Source organism: Sturnira hondurensis, unplaced genomic scaffold (genome assembly GCF_014824575.4).
Source record: "Sturnira hondurensis isolate 20B ecotype Veracruz unplaced genomic scaffold, ASM1482457v3 Scaffold0021354, whole genome shotgun sequence".
Lineage (NCBI taxonomy): Eukaryota > Metazoa > Chordata > Mammalia > Chiroptera > Phyllostomidae > Sturnira > Sturnira hondurensis.
In genome coordinates, this window is record NW_028093985.1 from 9714474 (window position 1) to 9736142 (window position 21669).

General features: G+C 39.2%; 1 protein-coding gene across 2 annotated transcripts in view; it reads right to left on the reverse strand.

The window, feature by feature from the left end:
- The window catches only part of HAPLN1 (hyaluronan and proteoglycan link protein 1), a 70424-nt gene that overhangs the window by 20347 nt on the left and 28408 nt on the right, over window positions 1-21669 (reverse strand). Inside the window, exon 2 of one of the 2 annotated variants that reach the window (XM_037032320.1) lies at window positions 5109-5233. In XM_037032320.1, the coding sequence (XP_036888215.1) occupies window positions 5109-5208 (100 nt within the window). In that variant the 5' untranslated portion in view covers window positions 5209-5233. Of the gene's footprint in view, window positions 1-5108; window positions 5366-21669 lie in introns of those variants that run through there. The other variant, XM_037032321.1, reaches the window with a different exon arrangement.

Below are 21669 nucleotides of genomic sequence, written 5' to 3' on the forward strand. Positions count from 1 at the left end.
ATTAAGACTGTGTGATGAAAAAAAGTGAAGAGAAGACACAAAAATAATCATATGCAGACTTTGGAGATTTAAACCCTGTCAGCTTACGAGAAAGTAAGAATTGACCAAAAGTAGCTGGAATCTGATCCTAGATTTATTTAATGCACATGTGTTGATCACCTACTATGTGCCAGATACTGATTTAGGTGGCCGAGATACATCAGCTACCCCTACCCTGGTGAGGCTGACCTATGTTCATGTGGCAGAGACAGACAAAAACAATTACTTAAAGTCGACAGCCAGTTCTACAGAGAAAAAGAAATGAGGATGTGAGAGAAATCAGAGTCCAGAAAAAGGGGAGAGTGCAGTAGCCAGGCAAAATTCTTTAAGCTGAGAAATAAGCGCAAATTGGAGGAAGAGAAGGGGATTAGCTGAGGGAAACTGTTCCTCATTAGCTATGCAATCTGGGACAAGAAACAAAATCTCTGGGTCTTGATTTCTTCATTTGTACAATGGGATATTGACCTAGATGTTGTACACTAAAGTCCCTTTAAGTTCTTAAATTCTGTAAACCAGGGGTGTCCAACCTGCGAACTTTTTGCTCATCAGTTTTCATTAGTGTTTGTATATTTAATGTGTGGCCCAAGACAACTCTTCTTCTTCCAGCATAGCCCAGAGATGCCAAAAGGTTGGATAGCCCTATTGTAAACTATGGTTTAGCTCTTGTCGGTGTTAGAATGAAGGCAGTCATCAAGTTGGTGTTCATTAAGCCTATGCGATGTGTCATTGTGTTGTTAAATGCCACAGATGCCCCAGGATTTAAGAAATGTTCATTATGATAGCAATAATTTGGATGTATCCCATTACATTCATTCATTTATTCAACAAACTACACATTACATATTACTAAAACACATATTAAACACCTACTATGTGCTAGGCACTGCTACACAGCTGCGGTGTTACAAAACTGACAATCTGATGAGAAAAGAGAACTATTCTAACCTGGAACAGCGGAGTACTTTGAGACGCACAGAAGGGAGAAATTAACCCACTGGCTGGGGTGTGCCCACTTCTGCCAAGGGTTCTAGATATGCATTCTTTTTTCTACCCATAAACTTCTGACATTTCTTTCTTTAAAAAAATTACTGCTTTATCTTTGAGAAAGTGACAGTAAACTTTACTTATTGAATAGAAATGAATAATTTCTGTGTTATTCTCATTTTTTTAATTAAAAAAATAACATTTACCTTATCTGTGTTCATGTTGTAAGCATATTGAAGGAAAACTAAAATTTGGAAAGCTTCCGTTGTTTACAAGGAAAGTAAAAGTATCAGGGAATATTTAATACTATTGGGGCAATTTTAAATTGTGAAACTAAAGAGAACAATGAAGGCAATTTATAACATGTTTACTTCATTAGAACGATGGTTCTGTTAACAAATACATTTGAGAAACATGAGCTTTTCCACCAGCCTTTGTGTTTCCTTTCCTAGGCCAGCGAGGAAGTAACAAACATGACCACAATCACTGCCTTCTACTTGAAGCCAATTTACCCTGAGCGGGCATGCCAGGCTCAGTGGTAAGCACTTGTCCAAATGGTATCCGATGTAATTCTTACAAAGCTCTGTGGAATAAACTGCAACTATGCTCAATTTTATAGATGAGGCAACTAAGACTTGAAGAGATTAATTGCCTATGTCCAAAGCCACTAAATGGCATTAAAGGAAAAACTCTTGAACTTGTCTTCAGAAGACCCGCACTTGAACACCAGAGACAGGAAATATTGGTTCTTTGACCTGAATAATGTCAACCAGTTACTTATTTAGTATAATTATTACTATTTTGCTTTTTACGTTGCTTAATGAGCAAATGGTCATATAGTTTCTCTGCTATTTATGTGAATGTCTTCTTAAGCACTACGTTTTTTGAAAAAAGTATATCCATTATCTCTGAACCTCTACCTATAAGTAAAAGTCTACAGAAAGAACTTTTGGACCAGACCCAAATATTTTTAAAAATACACTTTTGTGTATTGGTACTCCATATAAAATTCTTCCTAATGGTCTCAAGTTGCAAAGGGTTCAGAAGCTGTTTGACTAGGCATATTGTGAAACAAGAGATGTAACACATCAGTTGAGAGCGTTGTAAGACAGTATTAACAGGAGCTCTCTCTTCCTGCATCTGTATTTGAAGAAATTACTATCCCCTACATTAGGGACAGCATATGATATACAACCTAATATCTTAATTGAACATTTTTAGCTTACTCAATGGACAAGTAAAGCTTGCTTTCTTTTTTAAAATTTTAGTTTATTTTAATTGTTGTTCAAGTACAATTTTCTGTCTTTTCCTCCCATCCCAGCCCACTAAAGCTTGCTTCCTTATGTAACCAAATTACTTCAATAATATAATTAAAAAATAAATTAGTACATGTACTTTTTTAAATCTAAGACTGTGTTTTAATGGGGAGCTGGGAGAATTTTCTTTTTTATAACTGGAAAAACACTTTTCACCAGAAACCCTTTGCACAGGGATCTACACATGCATTTTCTTTCCCAATAATCTCACTTGAAAAAAAAAGAACAGATTAAATGTTTTTGTGCCCATATATCTATAGATGCTCCCACAACAAAACTCTGAGAAAGCCTTCAGAGAAATAATCAGGTAACTTCTGCGTGAGACTCAAGATCACACTGTCAAAGAGCTGAGCACTGAATCAAGGCAGCTGAGAAGAATCTGAGAATCCTGTGTGTATTTTCCTGGGGTGATTTAGGCCTGTGAACTGAAGAGTATAAGCATAGAGATTTAAAGAAAAGTGGGAGGTAGAAACGGAGTTTTTGCAGTGGTGTGAATTTTGAACAATTTTCTACCACCCGGGGAAGCTTGTATTGCTTATCAGTATAATTCAGGAATTTAAGAGTCAGATTCACTAAATCATCTGACAGCGAAATTCTTATAAAATTTTATGAGGGTTTCAGCCTCTTTAAATTCCTTCTGGGCCATGCTTGATAAATAAAAGTTTAAATATGAGAAAATAATCTTATTTAAAGTAAGTAATGCAGGTTATCTGTATTAGAGATTACTATGCTGTGTGGTTTATTTTTGCAGATGAAAGACAACTGAAATTACATCAGGCCACCTGGAAGTGTTTCTCTGAAGGATTGAAGAATGTGAGTGTTCAATCAAAATGCTGTCAAAAAGGGAAAAGAAAACTTTTTTATTAGCTGAAAAGTAACAAAAACAGGTATTTGGAGTAATTTTAAAATAAATTAAGACTTGTGGACCTAGCCAGCATCATAGCCCTGATCCAAATCCCATTTCAGCATTAACTTCCTTCGGCAAAATGTAGGCCTTGTGGTTTTATTACTTGAAAGCTATGGGCAACTTTCTAAGAATATCAATTTACAATTAAAATGAAGTGAACTATTGAGTCATTTTTTTTAAAGCTAGATAGTGTATGCAAATAATCTGGGTAATTCTCATACCTCTTGCCAGAAATTCCTTCGCACTGTATTCCAAAAGAGTAGAAGGGAATGGAAAGGCTGGAGCCATAGACGTTTTCCCTGTTGACGAAACTTAAATCGGACTCAAAGGCTCTCCAAGAGTAATTTCTGAAATGTTACTACACTTCCAAAATAATATTTTAATACTCTGGGTACAATTTAGACTAAATGGTTTGTACACAGTTCGTGATATAACAGTTATTTGTCTAATAATAACTTGAAACCATAGCTAAAGTTTATTTAAATCAGCTTTAAAACTGCCATCCTTAATAATGAGTAGATATTAACCTTTTGGCTGAACTGAAGTCTGTGACTAGATGTTAAAAAGATGTTATTTCTCATCAGTAAAAGACTCGTGGACTTGGGCAACAGTGTGGGGATTGCTGCAGGAAGGGGGGTACAATGAGTCTAAACAGAAAAAAATACAATAAAGATGAAATTTAAAAAAGGTATATCTGTGCATAAATATAGTGTTTGGAAAACAGCTTTGTTTCTTCTACTGTACACATTTACAAAACCGCTGAGTCAGCAGCTTGCATAGTAAAATTTATGATTGTATAATTCCTTTTCATGGTCCAACAGTGAAAAGCACAAAGCTGTTGGAAGCAAAAAGAGCTGAGAGAGATGTGTCTAAAACAGCTAGCTATTGTCAAATCAGAATTCTATTTGGGTAGTCTTAATACACTCAGGAAAATGCTTCTAGCCAGACTTACACTGTCATTTGACCTTCACAAGTCATACTTTTCGACAGTGGATGCAGTTTTCCGAGACTACACTTTTGACCTTGAAGATATAACTTGATGTTTCCTATCTCTTAGCAAACTTACATGGCCTCTGGTCCCCAGACTGAGCTCACCTAAAATGAATATCATCATATGTTTAAACTGTTAAACTATGTAAGACTTCTTTTAATTATTGAGCACACAAGGGCAAAGAGAGAAGCTAAAGCTCCTTTAGAACTATCTTTTCCTAATTGCGTAAGTCTCTGAGCTTTCCTAGTGCAGGATGTCCCTCATCTGAAGCTGGGACTCGGGAAAACGCTGCATTGTACTGCAGCCCCAAATCTTGCTACAGCTCTAAGGCTCAGGGATCAGCTGAGCTGAAAAGACATATACAGAGGCAATGTGTTGGTCTATCGGAACTAAATATTTACCAAAGGAGGTTATAACTGGGTAAGTTACTTTTTCCTCAGCCTTAGCTTGTCTGACTTTCATTTTCACATTGCTTTTCCTAAGATGATTACTGTAACAGCATGACCTTACATTGTAAGTTTTACTTCCTATATCTCCCCCCCAACTCCGCCCCCATTGCCTTGCATTTAAATAAACTTTAAGCCCTCTGTTCTACTTAAAAGATATCAACTGTTCTAAAAAGCCTTGACTAATTGCATCAACTCCCAGCAGTGGGACATTCATAAGCCATTCCCCTTTAATTGTCCCCAATTCTTAACTCCACTGTAATGCTATAGCATTCAAAAGCCAGGGAGCATGTTCACCAATTTGCAGAAAGGAAAAGAGAAAGTCAATGCAGCAGAACTAAAATGAAGAAACACTAACCAAGCATGTCAACTCTAAGTAACTTGAAATTCCTTTGAATTTCCTAAGAGAACCTGCGTTTTCTTACCTTGGATGTGAATAACTCGGCCATGATCTAGGGTATAGTTGTCTGAAGGATGATCAGCCCAGCAGACTGAAATCAGCACCAGAAGAAGTAGGCTCTTCATCTTTGTAGCCCAAGACTCTTCTTCACTGTGAGAGCATCACATACAAAGAGGCTTGTGAGATTTGGAACCCTTTGGAGTGTTGCACTGCACAACTTATTACCGCCTTATCATCATAGAATGGGTCTGTAAAAATATTTAACCCAATCTGTTCAGAAAGTTTTTGTAGCTGTCATTGGGAGCTGAAGACTGCAGCTTTGAACAATTCCAGTTTCGTTTATGGAGCCAGAGTCCAAATAGTGTTTAACTCTATCTTTGCAGAATTGTAAAATTTAATATAGTATAGTTTTGATAACAGAGTTACAGCAAGGTGCAAAGACATGTGGCAAGGATAGAACAGACTTTTAAAAGATTGTTTCAACCTCTTAATTTGAAGTATAAGATAATTATGCAAATTTCATGTATCTATATATGGATATTTATCAGCCAATCTAACTAGAAATAGAATGTTAAACAAGAGCAAATAAAGAATATTTGTGTGAAAGTTAACATCATCATTCATTTTCCACGTGGCTTCCTAAGCAGTTTAGATTTGCTTGTTTTAAAAGGACAAAAAAAAGGACCAAAAAAAAAAACCTGATTAAGCAGAAGCAGCACATTCGTTACACAAGCACTTACCATCTTAAACACTGCTTGGGTCTATGGTGAATAGTTGCAAATTATGGACAAACTAGGTTAGAGTTGTACCTGCTACCACTGCAGTCATTCTGATTGATTTTTCATTCATTTCCACCTAAAACGCTGACGCACCAACTTTGAGTGCCAGGTAGGGTCTCTGCAGTCAGCAGAGCCACGCCGCAGGGCAAGTCCCTGCCAGCCTCACAGTGCAATTAGGCAAATGAAGAGCTGAGACAGACGGTGAGCAGCAGCTCTGGTCCTGAGTGAGAGAGGCAGAGCCATCACTCGGCTGTCCTTCACTGCAAGGCGGACCTATAAAAGGGGGTCAGCATCTACCCCTGGAACTTCGTCACTGGAAGGAGCAGAAAGTCTTTTCAAGTGATTGATACAAACCTTCTGACCTTTGCAGTTTCTGCCGAGCGAGAGTTTCAGTGGAGCTGCTCTGTTTCAATGTGGAATCTGAGGCAAATATTAACAAGGGCTTTCTTTTTCTCTCATGCACACAGAAGCCTTCACAATACTTGGCTATTTTTAAAACTGAAATTGCACAGTACTGGCTTCTCACACTAATTTGTTTTTTCCAGGAAAGCTTGACTCCCTGGAATACTTATTAAAGAGTTCTGAGTCTATTCCTGGAGGTCCTCACCAGCCAGCTTCTACTCTAGAGCCAAACGTACTATTCCCTCTACTCCTGGACATCCCCTGAGTCTCTCTGGGGACCACAACACCTGCCTGCATTCTTCTCCCCTCTGAACACTGGCAGTAGTATGATGCTTATGGCTTTAGTTTCTCATGTTTGCTTTAACCCTCTTCTTCTTCATTATGCCACAGAAAGAAGATGGTGGATGAGCACACTGCGAAACTTTTCCAGAAAACGAAGTGTCACCTTCAAAATTCTACCTGATACATTCACCATATTTTCAGAAGTTCACTACTGGCTTGTTCCTCTAAGGATTTTTTGAAATGGTTATTTTTTGATGGTACTGACTTTTGACCATGGAATATGCTTAACAAAGATTACCTGTTTTGATCCCAGAATATAGTTGGGTGAACAAATATAATAAAGTTGACCATTTTGGAATTTAGAATATAATTGGGACAATTGTATACAAAAACATAAAATAATGGGCAAACCAGCACAAATTTATAATTCTCCTTTAATTCTAGACCAAACTATTAAATATTATACCACTAAGGGCTCACAGCATTTGTTAAAGTACTAATTGTCCGAGGACCCAATTACATATGTAAACATGGGGTTAGAAATAACAATAATCGTAGTGACTCTTTTTGACTGAATGTTTACTACTTGCCAAATGTTATCTATGCTAAGTGCCATGCATATAACGTTCATGCAATCTCTGCAATAGCACCACGAGACAAATATTTCCAATTTTGCAGTTTCTTGCTGAAGGTCACACATCTTCAAGTGGCAAAGCTTGTATTTGCTTTCAAACAAAAACATCACCTACTTTGAGTTGTGCTTATATTTCCAAAAAAAAGAAATTTTTTATTTGTTTTGTTGCCTTTTTACATTTAGGCTTTTTAACTTGAACCTACTATGATCTTAAAACTCTGACTTGTGTTATACATGAATACAAACTTTCCCCCCAAGACTTACATAAAAGAAGCCCGATGGTGTTTTGTTTACCATGACTGCTCACCTCCTTATGTATGACACCACTCTGGTGCCCTAGACACTTATTCTGTGGCTCACGTGTGTGTACATACATGTGCACTCTCTCACACACCATCTTCAGTTTTAAAAAAGCCGAGGACATTGCACGACTTCAGTGGTCTGTGATTAGAACGGAGGCATCTTTTCCGTGAGTGCCTCCAAGGGCCCCACTTAGCACGCTACAGGGAGGACAGAGTGCAAATCATCTTTGCTACACTGGCAGCATAACAACAGTCTCACCAAAAGATCTGTGACTAGAAAAGTGAACTTTAGGGACACAATCTATGGGTCTTTCAGCAAAGTACACGCAGGGTACCACACACTAGATTGAGGTTCTTGAAAACAAGGGCTGTGCCAGAGGTCTGTGCACCAGCTTCCAAAGAAAAAGGATTCTGAATCTTGCTTACTTGCATTTTATAATGTCTTCTCTGAATATTAGGTATGTTTACAAAAAATTTTAGTTTTTGATAGGAGTAAAATTTAGGACATTTTTGGGGACTTTTATCCCACCAGCCTTGAACCAGCACTCTTAATTCAATTACAACTCATACACTGAAGATCTCTTTTTCGAACCCATCCAGTCTTGAGGCAGTGAAGCCAGGGCCAGCTTCACAGTGAGTTCAAATAGAAATGTCCATATTCATAGTCAAAGACATGGCGGACTGTAATTTTACAGTTCAGCTTTAGTGATAACTGAACTGCTATTTGGAAGCAAGATACTTTGGACAACATAAAAGTCTAGCAGTTTGATAGAAACGAAGACATGTTAACTTATACCAACAGTCTAACACCAAGGTGGCCAATTGTTATTCCTTAAACACCTACTATTTAACGTTACTGTACTAGGCAATGGATAAACAAATCCAAGTGGCATCCACACAGCTCTGCTCCTGGAGAGCTAACGTCGTCTATTTCCTCCGCCACTGCTTTATGCTCGGCAGTTGAAGTAGTCTGTTCCTAGACCCCCGTCAGAATGGTGAAGTCCCACCATGTGAAGGCAAGAGCCTGGAACCTGGGCAGGGTTCCCCGGAGCCGTCACTCCCCACCCCTCGGCTGGTGGCCTGTGTGCCCGAGGAATGCCCCCAGCTCCCGGAGCCAGCTCTCGTGCCTCCTTCAAGGTCTCTCTCCCACAAGCTAGAATGTCTCCCCTCATCCTTCTCTCCCCGGTGTGTGGGTGTGTAGCACTGATTGTAGCCCTGCTTGTGCAAGGCATCTGTGAGTTCAAGTCTGAATGCTCTTCTCACTGCACGCCCGGCACCCAGCACTGCACTGTGTCCTGAGAGGAAGACTGAATGGAAAATGGACCTGGGGAAGCTGGTTACATGGAATAAGTAAGCCAAAACTGAGGGGAGATTTCACTCTGTTTAAAGGTTATGTGTGTTATTGTATGGAGGATGACGAAGGGCTACTTCTTCTCCATGGAGAGCATAATGACATAAACCTGTTTCAGTTTAGCACTTGACATTTAGTTTAGGAATTATGAGAATCAGTACAGACGTTTCTAGAAAATTTTTTAAAATTTTTATTTATTTTATTGATTATGCCATTACAGTTGTCCTACTCCCCCTCTTCATTCCCCTCCACCTTGCATACCCCTCCCCCATTATTCCTCCCCACTTTAGTTTATGTCCATGTGTCACAAGTTCTTTAGATTCTGTATTTCCCATACTGTTCTTGCCCTCCCCCTGTCTATTTTCTACCTACCATCTATGCCACTTATTCTCTGTACTTTCTCCCCCCTTCTCCTCCTTCCACTCCCCTGTTGCTAACGCTCCCTGTGATCTCCATTTCTATGGTTCAGCTCCCAATCTAGCTGTCCTCTTTTCTTTTGTTTTAGGTGTGGTTGTTAATAACTGTGAGTTTGCTGTCCTTTCACTGTTCATATTTTTTATCTTCTTTTTCTTATATAAGTCCCTTTAACATTTCATATAATAAGGGCTTGGTGATGATAAACTTGAATTTGACCTTATCTGAGAAGCACTTTATCTTCCCTTCTATTCTAAATGAAAGCTTTGCTGGATAGAGCAATCTTGGATGTAGGTCTTTGGATTTCATGACTTGGAATACTTCTTTCCAGCCCCTTCTTGCCTGTAAGGTCTCTTTTGAGAAATCCGCTGACAGTCTGATGGGTACTCCTTTGTAGGTGACTGTCCCCTTATCCCTTGCTGCTTCTAGGATTCTCTCCTTCATTTTAGTCTTGGCTAATGTAATTATGATGTGCCTTGGTGTGTTCCTTCTTGGGTCCAACTTCTTTGGGACTCTCTGAGCTTCCTGGATTTCCTGGAAGTCTATTTCCTTTGCCAGACTGGGGAAGTTCTCCTTTATTATTTGTTCAAATAAGTTTTCCACTCGTGGCTGTTTCTTTCCCCCTTCTGGTACCCCTACAATCCGGACGTTGGAACGTTTAAAGATGTCCTGGAGGTTCCTAAGCCTCTCCTCATTTTTTTGAATTCTTGTTTCTCCATTACTTTCTGTTTGGTCATTTTTTCTTCTTTCTGGTCCACCCCCTTGATTTGAGTCCCAATTTCCTTTCTATTACTATTGGTTTCCTGTGCATTTCCCTTCATTTCAATCAGTTTAGCCTTCATTTGTTCCTCTAATTTGTGACTAAAATCAACCAACTCTGTGAGCATCCTGATTACCAGTATTTTGAACTGTGCATCTGAAAGGTTGGCTATTTCTTGGTCACTTAGAATTATAGGCTCTGGGGCTTTGAGCTGTTCTTGAGTCATAATGTTTGGTCTGTTCATACCTGTTATGTATGAGGGGCAGAGCCTTAGGTGTTCACCAGGGCCGGGTGACCCAGTCACTGGGTTGTGACACTATACATGGGGGCAGGGTCAGAGAGGGAAAAAATGGCACTTTGCTCCACTCTCAGATTTCTGTCCCCTCTGTGGCTTCCCACAAGCAAATTGGGCCCTTCTGGTGCTGGGTCCTGGGTGTGTGGGCTTGTGTACCCTCCAGGACCCTGTGGGTCTCTCCAATGAACTCTCTGTGAGCCTGGGAGCCTCTCCCGGCCCCTTGACCCTGAAAGTCTTTCCAGTTGGTGCTTTCAGGCTCTAATTCCCGTTGCTGGGGCCCTAGCCTGTAGGGTCTGTCTCACTGTTCACCCCTTCGCTTGGTTTATCTGTGCGAGAATGTGTGACCACGATCAGCCAGCCTCCCTGAGCTCTCATTGGGTCTCCCCATTGCCACCCCATGCCTGGGATCCTCCAACTGCCCCACCTATCCTCCTGGGTTGACCAAACTCCACCCCTCCCTACTGGTCTGGCCAAAAGGTTCGCTGTTGTCAGACTTCCATACAGTTCAATTTTCTGGTTTTTGGCTGCGTTTTTGTTACTAAAACTTTGTTGTTTTTAAATTTAGTTGTGTGAGGAGGCACAATGTTTCCACCTATGCCTCCATCTTGGCCGGAAGTCCAAAATTTTTTTAATTTTATTTTTTTAATTGTTGTTCAAGCACAGTTGTCTCCACTTCTCCCCTACTACTCTCCCCAGATCCCTTACCCCTACCACCTACCCTCAGTCCTATCCTGCCTTTGGCTTTGTCCGTGGGTCCTTTATACACGCTCCTCGGCGACCCTTCCCCTTCTTTCCTGTTATCCCCTCTCCCTTCCACTCTGGTTACTGTGAGTTTGTTCTTTCTTTCCACATCTCTAGTTGTATTTTGTTTGCTTGTTTTTGAATGAACAAAGAAACCATAAAATCTCAAACAAAGAATCTTTTTTGATAAAATTATTTTAAAATAGACTGAAACTTCTCTTTGATACCTTGTAAGTCTGATCTATTTATAGTCAGAAGAGGGTTCATGATTAGCATTTTCTAAAAGCTGGTCAGTGGTGCAGTGAAATGGACTGCAAAATGTACTTTTGCCATTGGATTAAATTAACTCAATTTAAAAAAGTGTTCTTATTTTTCTGAAGTTACTTTTCTTGCCATTTTTCCGTTAGAAAGGCTTTTATTTTATAAAATTATAAATGTTAGACTTTTCAAATTATAGATTATTTTATCCTTAACAATTTTAATGGGTCATCAGTTGTTTTGTGTTGGTGGTGAGCTTTGTTTTCTGTTTTGACACTACATGTAGGAAAAATACAGAAGTCAGACCATTGACCTAAATGATGGGGAAAGACCTTAGACTAATGATGTATTTCAATTCTTCAGTGTGTGCAGGTGTAGTGCATCTGGTTCTTTACTTAAGCCCCAGGATTCACTGTATACAATGGCGAAGAATGCAGAACTGTTTGGAATATACCCAATGCTCAAGAGAGAAACCATAACTGAAAAAAAGACAATCTTTGTTCAACTATACAATAATAATTCCCCTCAGGGAGTGAGATTGCATATACTTCAAGTGAACAAAGCATTCTCCACCATTTTTCATTGTTCTACCAAAGAACAAGCTACTGAAGAAACTGAAGGGCATTTGTGATGTCCTGAATGAGATGTGCAGCCACAGACATTGTGGTGACCTCCTAATTGGGCCCCGGTTCCTTGCCCTTGGCATGACCCTTTGGCAACCTGGTAAATGGAAGAAGTCCTAAATCAGGAAGAAGAAAAGATGAGTTCCACTCCAGATCTCATCTCTACTATATGAAGTCTGAATTTCTCCGTCTACAAAATAGTAATAATCATAATAATAATAACAACAACAATAATAATAAATTCTCTTTAGGGTCCAAAGTGTTTCTGAAAAAGTATAAAAACTAGACAAACTATTGTTCTCAAGCTGGCATAACTCACCTCAGACCCAATTAATTTTTGTGGGCAAACACAAGGAAAAGAGCACAGTAAAGATACAGAGCACACTCACATTCAGAGGGGTTAAGTTCCAAGAGTTTGCTGTGTGGAATGAGTGCAGGGGCTGCAACAGAGTGTGGGTCCTGGTGCAGCAGTGGGGGCAGCTCCAGGACCCCTGTTCAGAAAAGCAAGTTCCTGGGTCCCACCCCAAACCTCCTGAATGAGAAATGGGGTGGGACCCAGGCACCGGGGTTGCACAAGCCCCGCCCTTCCTCCAGGTGAGTCCGACAGGCTCAAATTTAGGAACCACTGGTCTATGCCTTTAAGATTACCAGATGTTCTTCATCTGCAGTTGGACTTCAGAGAGTCCATAAATCCCTATAAGTAATATTTGCCTATGCTCATTTTCCTTCCTTAATTTTCCTTATTTCTACAGTGCACATGTGTTTGTTTTTAGTGTTACATTAAAACACTAGAAAGTAATGCACATAACATGTTAGTTATTGTCTTAAAATATCAGGCAAACGGATACTTTTATAAACTTTTCATAATGTTGCAGTGTTTACAAAATTAAAAAGGCAGAAAACTGTGTGATTCAATTTGGAACAATTCTCATGCAAAAACAGCTAACAATTTAAAAAATATATTTGACATTAAAAGATTATTTACTATGTTTTATATTCTCTAAATCTGGAAAGAGTGCCGTGTTACTAAAACAGTCTCAGATACTTTCTGAGAGAGTCTCGGACGTTCGATGTCTGATTCTGAGGTTCCCGCAAAGCATCAGCTCTGGGCCCGCCGCTCCTCTCCCCAAACGATGTGATTTCCCTCGCAGACTCACTGTCAAAGCGTGGCAAGTGGATGGGGACACAGTGAGAAGTAGAAGAAGGTATACACGAGATATTAAGAGAGGTATGTAAAGAGGAAGTAAAGGTCACTCAGAATAAGAGGGTGATAAAAAAGTAGCAAAGGGATAATAAAGGGAATATTTGGCACACTGTCTCAGAGTTTGAGGAAATAAAAATGCCACAAGAAAATGAACATTGTATTGTGATTCCCTGGTCCAAGAATGTCTAAAGATGGCTTCCCTAAGAATAAGATTTGTAGTATAGCCTCCAATTACTGCTGAAGGAAGATCTAAGTGCACCGTAGCCACCTGTATGGAAACTGCTTAGGTTTAGAGCAAACCATTTTAAAATGACCACTTTTGTAGATGTTTCTACTATTTACTCAAGGTTTCTTTCCTAATTAAAAGTCTCAGCCCTGACTGGTATGGCTCTGTGGATTGAGCGCTAGCCTGTGAACCGAAAGGTCACAGGTTTGATTCCTAGTCAGGACACATGCCTGGGTTGCAGGCCAGGTCCCCAGTTGAGGGCATGTGAGAGGCAACCCATCAATGTATCTCTCACACATTGATGTTTATTTCCCTCTTTTTCCCTATCTCTAAATTAAATTAAATTAAATAAATTAAAAACACATTGTGTGAGTTTTTAAAAAATAAAACAAAAAGACTCAGAAATCTCAACAAGTCATGGATTTATGCTGTGCAGATAAAACTTGAGAGATTGAATCTAAGATTCTCATGACTCTCAGAATAAGCTGCATTTTGAAATTTATGGGTTATTTCTTTTTCTCTTTCCTCTCTGCATTTCGTGATTAGCCTATTTTTCCACCCCCCCCTAAAATTTTCCATCCTTTTATTTTTCTCCTGTGTTTCTTTTATATTTCCATTTTGTCATTCATTATCTACAAATCTGACTCATCTACTCTTCACTTTTTCTCACTTCTTTCCCCTATGTTGTGTTAAATTTATTGCATTATTTGATATTTGACATGATCACATGACTTATCCAAACCAGGGCACAGAGCAAACAGGAGAACTATTTACAATGAGGTGGGAAAACAGCAACATGTGAATTAGGGCTGTCTCAGGGAGATGGGGAGATGTGGACTGTGTGTAATGGAAAAAGGGAAGAATTGAGTTCCATTTCTTGTTCTGCCACTTTCTAGTTTTGGACCATGGGAGAAGCCACTTAACTGCTTCATGTTCAAGTTTTCCATCCATCAATTGGAGTGACTGGTCACAAATGTCAAAGCCTTACACGTATTAGTTCCTATTACTGTTGGAGATATTAGGCCTTCCTTTCTACTTATATTGCATTTTAGGACTGTCCTCTTCAACACAAAAATTCATGGATTTTTAAAGGGTTGATGACAGTAATGCTTGTTTAAAGAGCATTTCAATTCACTTATTGCTCTCGGCTGGTTATCCTTCGCCAGCTCTTCCTTAGAGAATATTGCGAATTTAGGACAAATTCTGCAACCCTACACTCAATCAAAGCACATTTGTCCAAGCTGTTCATTAGCCTATGTGAACCCATTTTGAACAATTCTTGAGATAGGGGCTCAGCTTCTCTGAAACCAGCTTTATTAAAGGGTTCTGCACTGGTTTTGTTTGAATATCTAGGGCACAGGTGGCAAACACAAGGCCTGCAGGCCGAATCCAGCCCTCCACCTTGTTTTATCCAGCCCAGCACCGTGTTTCTACCCAGTGGCAGCACCAAGCTCTCACTTAACTGTTAAGGAGTAGTTACCTTTATACAGCCCTAAAATTACATTCGGCCCTTTGAAGGCAACCGCGATGCTAATGTGGTCCCCAGTGAAAATGAGTTTGACACCCCTGACTAGGGTGTGAGGGGAAAGCAGTGGGTATACATACTAATAAGTGCAGCACTTACTGGGACTCTTTTTTGTCTGTTTCTGAGTAACTAATAGTCTGGCACTGCTGAATGCATAAATAAATGAAACGCATACAGCAGGATTTTGACACTCCTAGGTTACAAACTACGTGAAACCCTATCCTAAAAGTGATGCTTAAGAGTTGTAAACATTTCATTCAACATTTATTTGCAAATGATACCTTCATTTGGAATTGTGTTCTCCAACCCAGTTCACATGGAGTTTGGGAATGAAATTTATAGATATAATAGATATAGTGTTGCAAATTGATTTCACATGTCATTTGACCCATTTTTCCCCACTATTAAGAGAGTTAGCAGTAAAGTATGCCTCTTCAATCTTGTGGTAAGTCTTCTTCAACCAGGAATCTGTCCATATCAGATAATACCAGTGGACAAGGAGTTGTCAAAATCTATTCATATGACAGGAAAGAAAGACTGTAAGTTGTAACTATAGGAAAAATTAACTTTCTTGTTGTTGTGTGTTTGTAGTGCTTTTTGTATTTGTAGCCACAGAATGCAGGTAAGACTGAGTATATACACAGAAACAGCAATTCATTCTGACATAACTATACAAAAATGGTTTTTAATTGGGCGGTCACTAAGACTCTCTTTGCCAGCCACACTGAAAAAATTCCAGACTTGCTTTCAATATATTACAATATTCTAGTTCTAACTTTAGTGGATAATTCACAATCTGTTGGGGAAAAATATGGCATGAGAGCTAGACAAGACCTACGATCTCCAAGCCTCAGAGTGCAGTAGAAGTCAGTGCGGTAGTTTTAGCAAGTTACTCCGAGCTCTGGCTGTGTATTTTCTGCAGGTGTTCTCACTGCACACTCAAAAGTTTCTCAGTGAAATGAGACTTCTCAGTTTCTAGGGCCAGGAGGGGAGCTATATTCTACAATTAATAGTCTGGTTCATAGTCAGATAGTTGTTAGCAGAGGAAGTAAATAAATAACATGTTAGGCAATACATTTTGATGCTAATGGCGACACTAAAAAAATAAAACTCTTAGCTTCCCTTCTATTTAACCTCGAGGGCTTTATTCTATTTTTGATGCCTTAAGAATTATAAAATTACCACAAAACATTAAAAAAATAAGATATAACCAATATAAATTTTACAATGTGATATTCTTTAAAATGCACCCTTTATGGAATGAAAAAGAAAACATATTTTCCATCATCACACATAAAAAAATAATAAAAAATCAAAGCACCTCATGAACTGTTTTTAAAAGATGATTGATCTGTCAGAATATAAATTAGCAATGTTGCCACTTCTCAGATGATCTCATAATTTCTTTATAGTTTAATATGCTAACTGTTATCACAGTGTATTGGCATTATAATAATGATTACATTATGGGGATAAGTCCACATGATAAATGTAATTTTGACTAAAATGATAATTTAATTTTTTTTTGGTTTCTGTCCTAATGTTAGTGTCACAGACAAACTCTAGCAAACTCTAGCAAAACACTCAAAAGAGTGCTTTTTAGGCATGCTTGTATAGGACAGATGTCATCTCACAGATTCATTCTTTCTTGATTCCACGATCAAAGCATTATATCAAATAATATTAAATTGCAGTTTACAACTCTTTCTTAATGTAGGAAATCAAATAGCTCATTGTCACTATCAGTAATAGCAAATGATTTTTAAATACTGACAAGGAATTTGACACTAAGTTAAGAACTCTAAAAAGGTAGACATACTTCCTACTGAATTGCAATTCAAATAGAACTTAAACACAGTTATTTCAAAGAAATTGGAAGATCCCTTTTAGTTGAGGGTGAATAGTAAACAGTTTTTTATTTCAAATGTTATAAAAGTATGCATATATGTATATATTCAAATATTAAGAACTTAGATTGCTATCTCATTGTTTCCTTACTAACAAACAGCAAAGCCCAAAGAAGAGAAAAGCAAATAAAACAACTAAACCATTTTTATTACTCTTTTATATCATTTCAAAACTACAAACAATAACACTTAATGTTTAAAGTGCACATAAATACAAGCCTTAATTTTAGGCTTTATAATATAAAACAAAAATTTCTAAAATAAAATATTTAGAAGTAAGGAGTATATAACTAGAAAACTGATCATAACATCAATTTCAATTAAATTACTTTCAGAATTATTTCTAATGGAGCTAGCAAATAAATATCTTAAGACTGCACTTCATTTACAATTTTAGCATTTCTTATAAAGTTCAAAGTTGCAATAGCCGTCAGTTAAATCTTATACTAACACTGAATCTAAAAATAGAACTGCAAATCATCTCCAGCAGTTTGGTGGCATCACAGATGCGGCAGCAACGAGTCTTCTACACAATGCAAAAGCCGACTCCAAGTGCCCGCTGCGCTCCACATGTAACCCTAAAGTAGCTCACAAACAACGAGAGTCTGGAAACTCACACACATGTTAGAGCGTGATCAGATGCTGAGAAGGTGTAGAAAGGTTTTAATATTATGTCAATCCTGAGTTTTTACTAAAGATTGATCGATGATTCGCTGAGGTATCTGGTTATACTAAGTCATCATAAAAAAAACCAAAAATAAGTCCATTAGTGATTTTTAGCAGAAGAAACTTCTCTCTCCTCTCCTCTTGACGCAGTCCCCACCTCTTCTGGCTGTCATTTGAAAGCTATTGTTCCGGCGTGAAGCAAGTTTACTACTGGTCCACATCCTACGTCAGAGTATGATCTCACCAGAATTCAGTTTATTGGCTTATGAGTGACAAAGCCTGTTCCAGCCCAAAAGGCTGTGTCTACACCGCACAAAAAGGGAGACCACAATGTTCTCCAATTAACTTGGCAAATACTGGCAGATAAACTCATTAAGTAGAGCTTCCCAATTGGTTTTGGGATGCAAGACACAAACTGAGTATTTATTTAATAGGTATATAATTTATAGTAATCTTTGAAAGATTTTTTAAAGCTTTTAAAACTCCATAATCCTCAATCGCATCTTCTTTAGCTGAGGAATTTGTTCATTCTGAAAGCAACTAAGATCCTTTGACCAACATTCTTCACAGACACTGAAGCTCCATCAGTCAGTCAGAATTGATGACTCTAGACTCCACAATTACCTACATTATGTGCAACTTTTATAAGGGACGATGCCATCGAAGGCTTTTATGTTATATAAGTATTGGGCTTCTCATTGACTCAGAACTAAATAATCATCTATGAATACAAGCACAAAAATTTGGGCAGTATTCTCACAAGAAGTAGGGGAAAGTAGGTGTACCTACAACTCAAAGGCTTTTCAATGTCCGAAATACCATAAAATTGCCACCCTCATCCTTCCCACAGACTCCTTTCCACCTGGCTTCAAATTGCCACCATTAGAGTTACCAATACAAAGTCCCCCAAGGCCTTTTTTTATTCCAAACTTGACCATGGTTTTGTAAAATATTATGGAGAGCCTCAAGTCCATGCTAGAGGGAGTGGCAGAGTTCCTGGGTGGGTCCTGTCAATGTCAAGAGGAAAGATGCAACCATAAACGCAAAGCTTCTCTCTTCCATAATTGTTAAACAAGAAATGGTCATTCATGAACAATTTATAAAAGACCCAAATTCTCATCCATGCTGGGCAAATAATAGCTGAAGTTTATTCGTGTACTAATGATCTTCAAGTAAACTCTTTTACATTGTTAACTTTAGCAGTTAACAGAGATGTATTTATATCTGGGTGATGAAATGGAATCCTGAGACTATAGTCCCTAGAAAGAAGAGGAATGGTAACATTGTACGGCTCCTCAAAAAAGGAACTGCTATTCAGAAATGGAAGAAAAAAACTCACGTACACAGCTGTCAGTCATCACCCTTAGAAGGTGGCAATAGCTGCCTACCCAAAAGCAGTTTTTTGTGTACACAGTACTGCAAATACTGAGAGAACCATGAACAGTGTAAATGCCAGGAGAAATATAATGTCAATGACTGATTCAGAGACTGGCTTCTAACAAAAGGTGCTTTGGTAGGTAATTGTTTAAAATGTAGAAAGCCCTTACCACTGAGAAGCAAGCAGAAGAGAACAAGAGAGAAGGGGAGGAAGAGGAGTAGGAGGGGAACAGAGAATTAGGGGGGGGAGGAAAAGAGGGAGAAGTAGAAAAGGAAGGCAAGGAAGATGAGGATGAGGGGTGGGGGAGGGGAAAGAAACCGCAGCAGCTGGGCAGAGGAGAACAGTGCTCCTTAGAGGTATTGAATACCTACCTGCAAAGTCAGCCAGCAGCACAGCCACCGGAAATGGGAGAGATGACTTGAAAGGCAGATATCAAAATAGAGGAAAAAAATCAGCCAGATAGGCGAAGTGAACAATCTGAACAGATGCAGGGAAAGAAAACCCAGCCTTACACATCTCAAGGGCTCCTAAATTATGTACTATGCCATATGAAGCCATAATTCAAGTAATTATCCATTGAGAACCACTTTATGTCAGGCAAGCAGGAAAAGGCTCAGCTTCAGGTCCCCAAAGCAGTCACCCTTTTGGGAGGCTGCAAGCCCCAGAACAGAACAGGATGCTGAGTGCACAGAGAGCATAGTCAGGCTGCTATTGGAGAAGGAGAAGGGTCTCTCCAGCACGCAATGAGGATGACACCCCCTGGAGCTGTGCACAGCAGTAGCCTTGGCAGGCACCCCACCCAGCCCGGGAGGAGATGGAATGGTTTCACAAAGAAGATGATTGCTCAGCTGGATCTGCAAGATGAGAAGGAGATAGAGAGGAGGGGGCAGACACTGCTGTGCATTGGCGTGACACGTGCACATGATAAGGGCTGTGAGAGGGCTTGTGTTGTTTGTACGACTGCACGTGGCTTCTCGTGATCGGTGAGTAGGGTAATCAGCGGGGGCTGGCTGGAGACCAGGCCGGCGCTCCTAAACCAACCGCTACCACCACTGCAAGTTATTCCTTCCCTGTCCACACCTCACAGTGATGCCCTAACAGCACCTCTGTGTTGGAGCGTACAACATAGAGTATTTTCTTAATCATGTCATGTACACTCTGTTCATGGAGGAAGATGAATGGGAGACTAACTGAAAAGACGTCTATGTTCTTTTAAAAAAGTAAAATCTAAAAATTTCAAAATGTCACAGGTTATCTCTTAGTGTTGTATTCTCACTCTTTAAAAAGGCCAGATTAATATAAATATTGGCATAAACTCAATGATCAGTGAAATCATGGAACCCATCAAGAATTTAATACATTTTTATATTGAGTTATATCAAAAGGCTGTCAAGCCACATCCTTTAAAGTGATTGCAGGACTATTTTATGGGATTTGAGAGCGGAATCCAGCCCACTGTGTAGATAAAACCACTGAAATGCAAACTCCAAAAGGGTAGAAACTGTGTCCTCACGACATCCTCTCACCCACAGCAGGAGTTTGGGGCTGCTGGCTGCCCTGCAGATGAATGGCAGGCCCTGTGTTGTATGATGTGCGGCCTGCACACCCAGGTGCTGCAGCTTCTATATATTAGACATACCACACACACACACATACACACACATACACACACCCCTAGTGAATAAACCATCACAATTCACACAAACACAGAAAACGTTCACATCATTTTCAAATGAAAGATGAAGCACCTGAAAGTGTTTGATTTCATGCTAATGTTACAAAAGTTTAAACCACTTGAGGACAAAAACCGTATTGGATTGGTGTCTATAGTCCTGGCGTCTAGTGAGTTTCCAGTGAGTATTCAATGGGTAAACAAAAGAAATTGGCATTTCTGTGCTTCTAAACACAGCTGATGCAAGGGTGAACAAGAGTTAACTAAAGTAGGTGCTTCATAATTTTTTGATTGCTATGCCTCTTTCTGGCCTGCCTTGACCTCTGCTTGTCATGAGCAAATCTTGTAGGTTTGCTGCTCATTTGAAAAGTGTAATCTACTCTGACATAAAAGGACCACTTTTGGCCAAGAGTATATGACTCCTACACCTCCCTGAAAGTGTTTCACACAAGTTCTTGAAGTCCATTTGCAGGAGAACACACAGGATAAAAGCTTCAAAAGGCACTTACTTCCATGGGCTCTTGTTGCTAACTGTCTACCTTCTCTCCCTCCATCGCTAATCTCCAGCCCATTTTATCGGCAGAATACTCTCATGCTGCTGGAAACAGACACAGCACAAGCCACTGAAGTCACAGTGTGAGTGGGATTGATTTTTCATCAACATTTCCTATTTCGTTTCTTGAAGAAATCTTGGAGATTGTTTGAAATTGTACTACTACCAGTGGCAGAGTCAAAACAAAACCAAGAACATAAAATACAGTCAAATGGGAAGAGGGAAGGAAAGAACAAGACTGGAGGCTGAATAATCTATCTCCTTTCCTCCTTACTAATTTAAAAGTTGCTTAAGGATAGTGTCCTTTGATCCACTCCTTGCATGATTATTTGCCCACTATCTTACATTGAGAAAGCTATGACAGATAAAAAGCAAAACAGCAAACAAACAAACAAAAACAAAAAACAGCTGCTCCTAGTGGTAAAAAGGTAGAAGGGGGAACAAGACAAGACTCTAATATGATGAGGCTCTCCAAACTCTGCTTCTTTCCTGCCAAGCTTATGGAAATGTTCCTTGGCTTCAATGAGAGACAAAGATAGTTCACTCCACATACTTCAATTCTCCTCTGCATTGTTAATACTAATCGCAGCAATGAAATAGGAAGGCTCAATGTT